The 11970-nt window shown below is 37.8% G+C and overlaps 1 protein-coding gene across 1 annotated transcript; it reads right to left on the reverse strand.

The window, feature by feature from the left end:
- Nucleotides 1-1578: 1578 nt before the first annotated feature.
- On the reverse strand, nt 1579-11896 carry stxbp3 (syntaxin binding protein 3). The gene is made up of 19 exons (XM_069679738.1): nt 11844-11896; nt 10123-10172; nt 9862-9943; nt 9694-9770; nt 9531-9603; nt 9312-9412; nt 8700-8845; nt 8218-8311; nt 7815-7939; nt 7619-7717; nt 7477-7534; nt 7327-7392; nt 6202-6282; nt 5963-6098; nt 5625-5731; nt 5375-5473; nt 3093-3178; nt 2498-2646; nt 1579-2265 (listed from the first exon to the last, which is right to left on the reverse strand). Exons 1-19 carry the CDS (start codon nt 11887-11889, stop codon nt 2162-2164), a joined length of 1779 nt encoding a protein of 592 aa, XP_069535839.1. The 5' UTR covers nt 11890-11896; the 3' UTR covers nt 1579-2161.
- Nucleotides 11897-11970: the final 74 nt, after the last annotated feature.

The raw sequence follows: 11970 nt of genomic DNA on the forward strand, positions 1-11970 counted from the left end.
GTTAAATTTTAAATCTACTCTATTTAGTACTTAAAGGGACTTAATTACTTTTTCAAGAGTTTATTTTACCTTGGATCATAGAAGTACAGCATAAACACTACTGCGCAATACAAGTAGGTCATTGTCAGAGAGAAGGGTTATCCTTGTTAGGTCTAAGTGTTCCATTGTATAGAGTTCATGAAGCAGGACCACCCTTTGTGTCTGTGTGTGTGTGTGTGTGTGTGTGAGTGAGAGAGAGAGAGACAGAGAGAGAGAGAGAGAGTATGTGACACCTGACACTCCTTCCTGTAACTGATACTCCTGAAGTGGATTTCAGCCTGCAGTATGTTGCTGAAGGTAGGTTAGGATGGTTGTACATGAGTTGACATCAAATTTATCATTAAAATGGGTTTAGAACGAAGCTAGGATATATTTATCCTTCAACATGTCTTAAAAAAAAGAAAGCTGAAACTTTTACCATGCTTACCTGAGCTTGTAAACACAGGATTAAACTGAATGTTACGGCTTTTTTATTTGTAGTAATAAATTAATAATCATATGAAGTTATTGGTAAATCTTCAATGATCAACATGCTTATAAATCCTGTTAATATTTATTAGTTAGGATTAACCTTTTGAACTTTTCAGGCCAGATAATCCATAAAGCATATTCCTTAAACACAATTTCTGTGATTATTTACATAACATAAAATTAATTCTGGATTAAGAATAAGATCCATATTACATTGATTTTGCTTATCCAGTTTCTTTTTTGTAACCAATAGGCAATTTAATATGATTCTGAATTAAAGCTCACTGTAAATGAGCCACTTTGTTTTCTATTTTAATCACATCCAATGAGCTCTGATATGCTCTCCTTCCTACAAACATGATCCCCTCAGGCGTATCATGTTTGTGTTTGGCCAAAAGGCAGGACACAGATCGGATCATGATTTGTGTCCTGCCTTTTGGCCAAGCATAAATGTGAACAAAACACAAAGAAGTTTTGTATTCCTGAATAAAACTACATTCCCAATATGTTAAACTTCAAGAACAAATCTAACTTTTTGAATTTACTTTGCCAAACAGTCAATCGCTTTTCTTTTGTCATTTAGTTACACCATCAAATGAAGAAAGACATCCATATATTATCTATATTATAGTGACATAATACAGATGATATACTGTAGTTTTCTATACAAAGCTTCTTCACCACCCCTCTCATGTTTTCTCTTGGAAAAAACACAAAAACAAAGGAGACATATGTTAAGTATTGTGCAGTCTTGATTATGTAGTTAACCATCTAAATGTCATTTAACTAAAGCTGTAGCAAAAGTAGGGCAGATTTGATAAACAGCTTTGGTCATCTGAAACCAGCAACATCCTGCAAAAGCTGTGTGTGTATGGTTGACTGACACCAATGCAAGTTTAATATGTTTAGAATTAGGTTTTAAGTAAGGTACTTTTTTATTTCAACTGGCTAATTATCGTACTTCAGTAGTTTTCTTATGTAATTTAGTTTACTGTATTTTCAATATAATGAAATATTTAGTCTAGAGCGCAATCGCTAGAAGGGTAATTGGAACCATGACAAAATCTGAACCACTTCATCCGTTTATTAGTCAGTTGTTCAATTCAACAAAAAGGTAAATACTCAATGTTAAAAACACTCTTCAACGTTATATTAAGTGTTTATAAACAGCAGTGCCTGAAAAAGTCCGAATGACACAGCAGGGCCTCAGAGCTTACATACAGTATATACATTAGTTTTGCTACTTTCCTCCATCACTCTGTCCCTGAAAGGTTCTCAGAGGTCTTTCAACGTGTAACATAACTAGGCTTTTCTTTTACAAACAAAGGCAAATACAAATAGGCGGATAAGACACTTTGCACTTAAAATGCTCATAATAGGAAGAAGTCAATTCACTTTTAAATTGATCTTCTTAGCTAGTCTTCTTTCTTCAAGAAGAAGCTTCCTGAAACGACCAAGTTAAAAGAGAATATGCCCGTATACCTACTGGAGATGTGCACCAGGTTTGAAAAGAGTATTAAAACATAAAGATAAGTACAAGGTAAATTCCCTTCGGTCTTCCCTTTAGGAAGTTGAGTTGAGTGCAGAGTGCTGAGGGATACGAGATGAGAGAAGGCAGGGGGAGTTTGTGTTAGTCTGAGAGCTAGACTTCTCAAGCGGTGCTCCTTTCCTCTATTGTTAAAGTCTCCATGGGGCCTTTGCTCAGAGCCTTGATGTCATCCAGGAGACTGGTCGGGGTCAAAATGTGAGAAGACCCTGAAAGCAAAGAAAAAAATTCCATGCGGTCCAAAATTAGAACTTTTACAACTCTGACTGGCTCCAGCAGGTGTTAAAAGGCTTAAAATAAAAACTGACTTTTTTTCCACAAGTCAACAACTTGACTTAATGAGGATTACAGAATTGTCCTTGCATACTTTACTGAGTAAAAACAGCCCAGAGAAAGAGGTGCTTTTACCCATAATCCAAGTAATCTTGTTTCAATGCTTACCTATGATGACCTCGCAGGATTTCACTGCCTGGGTGACCTCGTAGGCACAGCGCATCTCAGAGTAGCACATTCCTCCCAGAACAAAGATGATGAGACGCGAGCCCGTCCGCCGATCGTCCTGAGAGCTGGCTTTGTGCTTCTGACGGGCGCTATGGAGCAGAAGACAACAGATATTAACTGAGACAGAATTGGTAGCACCAGGTCCAAAAGAGAAGCAACTCTAGATAAAAAAAAAAAAAAAACAGACCACCTTCTTTGTTAACTCGGTGTAGCATTTAAACAATCCCTTAAAAAACACCACATCACACATACAGGGCTGGAAGAAGTAACATTGTTTTAACACCAGAGGGCGCTACCCTTTTACAGTCTGCATGTCTTTACACTAGCAAATTGGAATGGTCTGTGTTAAACATGCCCTTTTGGTAAGTATTTTAAGAAATGTTCAAGCTGTTAAACATCAAATATAACACATAGTTGGTAATTGCGATAAACTCTGATGGAAAAGCTAGATCTGTGCATCTTTAGCAGAATTCATTATAATTTCCAGAAATCATTGACCCTGTTGTAGTGTGATCATTTAGAAAATGTTCTGTACCTGACAGCCCCGGAGCCATTCCAGGCAGCGGGACACTCGGACTGGTGCGGCCATTCTCTGGTGTCCAGTTTGTTCTCCACGGCATCCTGAAAGTAACACGTGTAATTTATCCATCGTTTATGGAATATTATTTGTTGAAATTTCAAGAATAAAAAAGTATTAGGTATGGTAACTTTAAAAGTTTTAACAGCTCAGTGGTCACCTTAAAGTGCTAATCTCAAAGATTTTCATTTAAATAAATGTTAAGTCTCTATCTATCGCTGAATGACACAAGGATGATTGAGCCTAGGGCCCACTGATGAAAGCCTTTGCATTCGCAGCATTACTGACTGGGTGTCTGTGGCAACTTTCACAGAAAAAAATCACAAGCGGCGCCCAGGTAGTGATGTGTTTTCCATCACCCAGCAGTGGTTGGTCTGCCAGAGACATCTGGGATGTGTGCTCCTGCAATTACCGTAGGTGCCACCAGAGAGAACAAAACGGAGATCTTCGAGATAACCACTTTAATATATCAAAGCACAGCTACGGATAGGAAAAATGATCTGCTATTAAGCACGTCTGAGCCCACAGATTTATATTTCAGGTGTAGTTTAAATCTGATAGGATTCATCACTTTTGACACTTTTTCTGTGCTTTTCACAGAAAAAATACAAACATTCGAGGCGGAAATTGGTTTCAATTGACTGTTAAGAAATTTGATGCTGCCTCACATCAAAGACTGTTCAACACGGCTTACAGGAAACCAGGTGTTCTCGTGGTGAAGACTGCTCAGAAATGGCTTTTGAAGTGACAACAGGAAAAGGAAGTAAAATGAGGAGAAGACTGAAAAGAATGTATTAGGTTTCAGATTAGATTAAAGTTACCACGCATACAATCTGAAAACAATAAGCCCTACCAACTTGTGAGCCACAGACTTAAGTTTTGCTTCAAAAAACAAACACCAGCTTAGGATTAAATTGACTTAGATAGTCATCAGGTTATATTAAAGATTTAATCTTTTATCATGACAAAAAGGGCACTCGGATAACCTTTTTGCTATTCATTTCTGAGAAGTGGACTAAAAACCAAAGCTTTATATGAGCTGCTTCAGAGCTTATACTCTATGTTACTGATACCAGACTGAAAAGACATTGCCACAAGCAACCATCATTACAAGAAAGAGCGTAAAGGTAAATTAAAGTACTGAGTGTGCAATCTGTCTCTTTTTACAGAACACACTATACGGCACACTTTTAAGGCAGCAGGTGACTGTTACCTCTGTCTTTACACAAAACATAATCTCACCTCACTACAATAACCTCTTATATGGAACACATTCAACACAACAGTATCTGCAGATCAGCGCAGAGGCATGTTGCTGCAACAGAAGGATCATCCCCGGGGATCAACATAAAAGTGGTGCGTTATTGTTCCTGATAGATGCTAAGATGTTGGCTTTTACAAATGTATAAAGCAGTACAGAACATCACATATGTGACACTGCCTATCAGATGACCTGAATCTGATGATCTCCTTGTATGTTCATTTTTTCTCACGAAATCCATTGAGAGGGGGACAGTGGTAGTACAGTGACCTAGATCGAGCAACATGTACATAACTTCCTGTGTTTTTGTTCACTATCCTACATACTATCTGTTCTCAATGCTTCCAAACTGCAACCAAATCCTTTTCTCTGGAGTTCTGCTTCCTATCTTATTATAATAGTTTCTAAACGTCCTGCTAAGCAAAGCCAGAAATTCAAAAATCCTGCCGTAAGGAGTTTTAAAAAGGACTATATATAAATTGGTTAAAACAAAGGTGTAAACGCTTTGTGATCATGCAGAAATTACACCTGCATTTAGGGCTGGGCGATATGGCCATTTTTCATATCACAAAAAAATATATATAACTATATAGCATGTTTTCTGGTAATTTAACAAATAATGAGTCTATATGAAATAACCACATGGTAACGCCTATTTTCTGTTTTCACTTGGGCTGAGCCTGAGTCCCTCTCTGCACATTAATGTCCATGTTAATAGACAGCGCCTGCCTCTACGGTTCGCTCCAGGCTCACTCCCACGTGCACGGATTAGAACGTAAAGCGTTGTCAAAATTATGTGAAAATTGCCGTAAAGCAGTTCAGCCGCTGGTTTTGTGACATCGCGATAGAGACGATATAGACAAACACATAGGATAGACATTTTCATATTGTTTTAACGATATACTGTATATTGTCATATTGCCCAACCCTACCTGCATTATGCATTATATACACAATGTGGTAACCTCCTCTCACTGACCTCCATTACATCTTTTATAACAGGAGTCCATCTGGAAAGGTTGTACTTCTCCTCGTGGGAACGATCCCGTCTGGTTGGTTTGCGCGAAAAGAAACTAGGCTAGAAAAAAAAAAGAACAATAAACAGGATTCAGTTGAGACTGAATGACAAAACTGAATAGGTGAACAACACAACCTCATATCCACATACCACATTTGTCTACTCTCATTTGCAATCGAAAGCATCACATTAATCAATCTTCTCCACATACCGATGAGATGATAGGGACCCCCAGTTCCTTCCAGTTCAGGATAAACTCTTGTTCACCCTCGATCTTTACATGCTGGATTAGTTTGCTTAAGTTCTCGTCTGTTGTTCCTGTACAAACACACCAAACAAAACAGTTCCATAAATCCATAAATGAGGGTCCTGGTCAATTAAAACAAAATTTCATCACAGAACTCACGAATACACTGTGATTTATTTGTGTGTACACGTGTGTGATGTGGCCTTTGGAAACTGGAAAAACATTCTGGCAGCCTGTGCTCTGAGAGGTCCCTGACAGACAGTGAGAGGGGTTCAGTCTGCAGTAGAAAAAGATTTCTGCACCGTTGAGGCTGAAGATGTAGAGCAGCACAGCTCTGATCTTGTCGTGGGTGCTGTACGGATGAAGCAGCACAGGCAGCAGGGTCCTCATCGGATCTTTCACCTTAACACCTTCCACATCTGCCCCAACTGCAAGGTCCTAAACAGACACAAAAGTTTTTCATATTGTTTGTTTAGGCTGAAAACGCGGTGGATGCTTGCACTTTTTTAATATTTATTAACAGGTGACAGCACAGACACACCTGTTCAGCTTTGCAGAGTTTCTCCACGTTGTTTGAGTAAAGACTCATGCAGTCCTCGGCCAGCTGCAGATGAACAGTTTTCTAGAAATCAGACAGAAGTAAAGAGTTAAAGAACAGAACAATGTATAAGAATTGTTACTAAAATAAAACATGCTTATCAGAGAGGCCTTTAATCATAGGTCTACTGTCTGTTTTGCTGCACCATGATGATGTCAAGCCCAAATTATACAGGCTTTGAAGGCACCACACCAAACCACAACATAATAGTAAATTAGGTCCATATGCACTGGTAGTAAGCAAGTGTTACGTTAACTTTTAAAGTGATAATCTCAAAGATTTTCATTTAAATAAATGTCTGTTAAGTCACTATCTATCGCCGAATGAGGTAACACAATGGTGATTGAGCCTATGGCCCACTGATGAAAGCCTTTGCATTTGCAGTATCACAGACTGGGTGTCTGTGGCGACTTTCACAGAAAAAAATCACAAGCAGCGCCCAGTTAGTGGCCAGTGTTGCGAGTAAACAGTAATCTACTACGGCTAGACAAACAAAGAAAAGATCGATGACTACAGATACAACTTCAAAACTATCAAGATTCTGTTTAGATAGATAAAGATAGATAAATAAATAGATAAATAGAAATAGATATAAATAGATAAAATAATAATAATAAAAAAAAGATAAAACATAAAGATGAAAATAGAATGCTTAGCATAAGACTATAAGTTGTATAGTATAGTATCTATAAGTAGATAAAAACAAGATTAAAAAAGCTTAACATGGAGTAAAAAAACAAACAAACAAAAAAAAAAGAAACGCCTAACAATAATAGTGTCGACTTTTTAAAAGCAGTGCAGCCGTACAGCAATGGAAAGCAAAGTCTAAAAGCCTGTAACAGGAAATTCAAAGCTAGCTAAATGCTAAAGTGAAGTTTTTAGCTTCTTCATAAAACATGTGAGTTAGCAATGAAGTTTGTTCCTAGTCCCAGCTCTAGTTCCATTTTGTATACAAGGAGCTGGACCTTAAAATCAGTTCTTAATGTTACAGGAAGCCAGTGCAGACCAGCTACTCCTGGACTGATGTGCTCTCTGATGCTGGTTCTGGTTTATACCGACACTGCATACCTCAGTCAGCTGTTTACGGAAAGAAGGCATCTTCTTCATCATCTGAGCCAAGTTGCTAATCGTGATCTGAAAAGAAAAGAAATATCAAGATATGCATTTTAAGTGTGAATTATGCAGATTAGTGAAGCACTGGTGGAGTGGTCACTCTACCTTTCCATCTGGCTGTTTCTTGCTGGCAGATATTTCCTTTACCATCTTGGGAATGTCTCTATTATAAGAACAAATGGTTTTAGAGTTGGGGTCAGGAAGACAGGAATAAAACATCTCTGTCCCTCAAATCTTACACGCTTACCCCGAGACATCAGCGATGTGCTTGTGCCTCAGCTCAACCCAGAGCATGTCCTCCTCATTCAGCAGGGCCTGCTTCTCTGAGCCATCTTTAGATTTGTACCTGGACGCAGAAATAAACAGTTGGTTTGAGCTAGAGACGGTGCAAAAAGCATATAATGTATGCCTTATTAAAGTGAGAATCAAAATGCTTTTATTACTTGTAGATGTTGTCCTTGATATCAATAAGGTCGTAAGCCATGGCCTGGTAGGTCAGCTCATGCAGGATGGGGCTGACGGGGTCAAAGCCTCTCTCCACTATCAGCAGCTGGGCCTGGGTCTTTCCCTTATGATAGGAGGGTGATACACAGATAAACACATTAAATATATCACTGTATTTTTATAAAAACAGTGCCAACTGTTTATCAGAGACATTTGACCTTCTTTCTAAACATTATGTGAAACTGCTTAGCTGCCATTGAGCAACAAAGGAAATTTTACCCTATAAAAATGTCACTTTCACTTCAGGCAAAAGAGAGAATATTTTCTTTCTTAAGGTTTCAGATTTACTCCCCCGGCCAAGACTTTGTTTGTTCTGTCAACAGTCTTTGTGAAGCTGCTCACCTTTTTCTTGCCACTGTCGTCCATGTTGTAGTGGCCGGTCAGCTTGGCGTCCACCAGCTCAGCCAGGGTCTTGGCGTTCTCCATGTTGCTGTCTCTAGTTTAGATATAAAGCGAATTCCATGAGTCACACACAGAGTCAGGTTAATACACATCAATGATACCAGAATTAGTTGATCAAAGCAAATGGTTTAATCCATGTATATAAAAATGTTTAAAAGTTATGGTTGATATACAATTTCTCTTTGTGTTTTTTTATCATCTATTTTTGGCTTTTGTTCACAAGTATGTGTATTTGGAGGGAAAAGAAAAAGCTTCACACTGCTCGCTTGTATTTCCAATACAATTTCAAATTGTGCTACAACAGGGCAAAGTGAGGTGATTTTCTAGCAGAGTTAGGTAACATAGTCTATGGTCTCAATTCAAGCTCTGCTTGGGGGCTGAGGTGCATTGTAAGCTGAGAAACAAAATCTTCTGTGGCTTACTTCTTGTATCTAACCCCTGGGTTCTCGTCCAACGTGGCACAGAGCGTGACGAGCTGGTCTGCGAGTATCTCGAGTGTCTTCTTTTTGTCCTGACTCTTGGGACTGTAGATGCTTCGGAAAGCCCCCGGATTATCACATGTGAACACCTGAAACACATTCAACACACCAGTTTAGTAAGAAAAATACGGTGTAAGTGTTATCATTTTTATTTAATGATTTAATAAATGAGCATGTAGATCCTTTTTAAGTAATAATTGTGACTCCAGAACAAACTGCCTGGATATTGAGAGAAATGAAAAAGAACTGTAGTTAAAAACAACTTCTCAAAACAACTGAGAATCTTTGGTTAATTATGTTTATCAAAATACAGAAGACAACCAGTTAGATTTCCCAAGTAACTAGGGTATTTTAAAACCTGTGAAAGCATCATTATACCTTAGAGCAGGCAACACCCATTCAAAATATACTTCAGACAAATCTCTTCCTCTCAGTAGCAACGTGACAAGATAAACTAATACAAGTAAAGTTTCCCTAAGTGAGCATGCAACAGATGAAAAGAGGAAATGGAGCATTACAACAGAACCGAGAAGAGCAAACTCTACACCCACTCACTTGTGCCTCTTTCGGCATGAAGGACATGTTTATTTCCTTGCAGACTCGTATGTACTTTGCACAGTACAGCTTCATGTTGTGGAACAGGTCATCAGGACAGTCTGTGAGATTAAAAAAAGCTCTTAGTCTGGATTTTATTTGTCAAATACAAAACCAACATTTTGATCATGTTGGATAAGTATGACGTATTCTGTAGTAGACGTGTTTTAATTTACTTACAGTCAGTGAAATAAACATATGCTGCTTTGTATTTGGGTTTGGTCTTGAAGTCAGCAATAAAGGCATCCACACACTGTTAAATAAAGAGAATTTAAGATATCACAACAGAGCTTGGCAGAGAAACTTGAATGCAACATAATCATTACAGGGATTTACAGCAAACCTTAGTGGTTGGCGACATGAAGTAGATGGCCTTCATCTCTGGAACAGGCTCTCTGATTTTGTACAGATCCTCCACAACTAAAGAAACAGAATATTTAGTTAAAGAGTAGCCACAGACATTTATACGTCAGTTAGTCGTGTCTATCACCAGTATTAAGTAGTAACCTACTTGTTATTTTCTCTGCCAGTAGATCTGACATTTTGCAGCATGATGAGAGGAGCTTGGTGGTGAAGGGGTCCAGAATCAGTATCTGTGAAGAGGATGAATCAGTAGTGATCAGTCAAATATGCATCACTGTTATGATAAGTAGTAGCACAGCCAAAATTAGAAATCTGTTTGGAGTGCACAGGTGGAAACGATTATGTTGAAGTTGAATCTTTAATATGGAGGATTCGTTCTTTGTACTGACTATATGGAGGGTTTTCTTACCTTCCATACTTCCGACTTTCTGCAGTCTGCAATAATTGTTTCTTTTATCTCTGCAAGAGACACAGAAAATGTGTCAGGAAAAAAATGATGCAAACCAGGGAGAAAGACATTCAGTTCTTATGCTGAAACATTCGAGTTGGATGGGAAAAAAGGACAATAACTAGGTCTTTAACTATCGATTATTTTCATTATGGACTTATCTGCCGATTTCTTTTATGACAACTTTTTTTACAGTATAAAAAAATTTTAAAAATAAAAAATACTCTTCCCAATTTCTTGGAGCCCAAAGTAAATATTTCAATTTCTTTTGTCCAACCAACAGTCCACAACCCAAAGACTCTTTACTCACTATCATTAATGGCAGAAAAAAGCAGCAAGTCCTTAGATATAAAAACAGAGCAAACAGTCAGTTCATTACCAAAACATATACTTTTTTTTCTATCAACGAATTAATTAATGGACTTATTAATGCAGCTCTAATTTTAACTTCAGTCATCCATTTCTTACACCATAAATCACTGATCAAGTTACTTTAAAACTATGTTTTTTTTAAGTAAAAATGCAGCCTAAATGTTAAAATTGCTTGCTGTTCTAAGGTGTGCAACTTTGTTATTATCAATTGTATTTTGCCTGGAAAAATGATTCAGATCAGTTCAGAGAAGGTTTCATGAATGGGAGTAAATTAGCTTTTTTTAGACTAACGTGGTATGCCAACTATATTAATAAATATGTGTGAGTGTAGTTCTACAAAGCATGTCATTTTGATCACAAAAAATAAAGAAGATTAAAAAGCAAGTCAGTTGTAGTGTGTGTCTATTTGTGTGTTTATTTACACTATATTGGGTACATCGGCCCAAAATCAGCCAGTCATGCAGTTTAACAGAGTAAATTGTAACATTATCTTCATGAAATCTCTGAGTTAGAGATTATATGGACTGCTGCTGTTTTAACGACGTGTACCGTTAACTTAAAACCCTGGAGCAGAGTATAACGTTAAGTTTTTCCATAATTCAAACTGCTTTTAATCTCTGATACTGATTTGTTTTTATTGTTTAAATTGTTTGGTTTACTCGTATTGTGTTTCTTTTGTTGTTTTAAAATGTGATCATGTAAAGTGCCTTTGAGTTTTATGAAAAGCGCTATATAAATAAAATGTGTTATTAATATTATTATTATAATATAGCCACAGGCCAGGCTCTTTACCTCAACCAGTCATCTCTGTGACATCTGTAACATGACTTAACCACAATGGAGAAGGGCAGCTCTACGGTAGACGGACTTCGACACAAGAAATGTTTGAAAAGTTGACGTTAGGTTGTTGTCAGTGACATGAACGTCAGCTGGACTTGATACAGACAGAGTTGAGCTAATGATAAAGTTAGCCTGCAGATATGAGGTGGGGCTTGGGCGTTGGAAAATTACCTCACTGCGACTTTTCTCCAAACTACAAGACTCAGGTTAAGTTATGACAAACAACAACAGCAACGTGTCTTAACAGAAGTGTATTGATACCTCCACTAAGCTAAGTTTGTAAACTTCCGTTGATATAAACAGCAGAATGAAACTTCACGTTAACTGTCATCCCCGGATGGAAAGTCTCAATGGAAGAAACAGGTAATATAAACAGCATGTAGTTAATGGTAATTTAATTTATGAAAATTTAACAAGCTACACACTGTTTTAAATGTACAGAAAACACTCTTAAAATGCTGTGAACTTACTTTTCCATACTATTCTTTGCAGCCCGTGATCTGAGCCCGTTGCCATCTTGTTTTTTTTTTCTTCCTCTGCGCCTCTTCCTGTCCCGTGTCCTCGGGCTGTGACGTCACCCGTGTGCGACGAGGCGCT

The sequence above is a fragment of the Semicossyphus pulcher genome, unplaced genomic scaffold, assembly GCF_022749685.1.
Source record: "Semicossyphus pulcher isolate SPU_LCO1_2020_fin unplaced genomic scaffold, fSemPul1.0.p SCAF_4, whole genome shotgun sequence".
Lineage (NCBI taxonomy): Eukaryota > Metazoa > Chordata > Actinopteri > Labriformes > Labridae > Semicossyphus > Semicossyphus pulcher.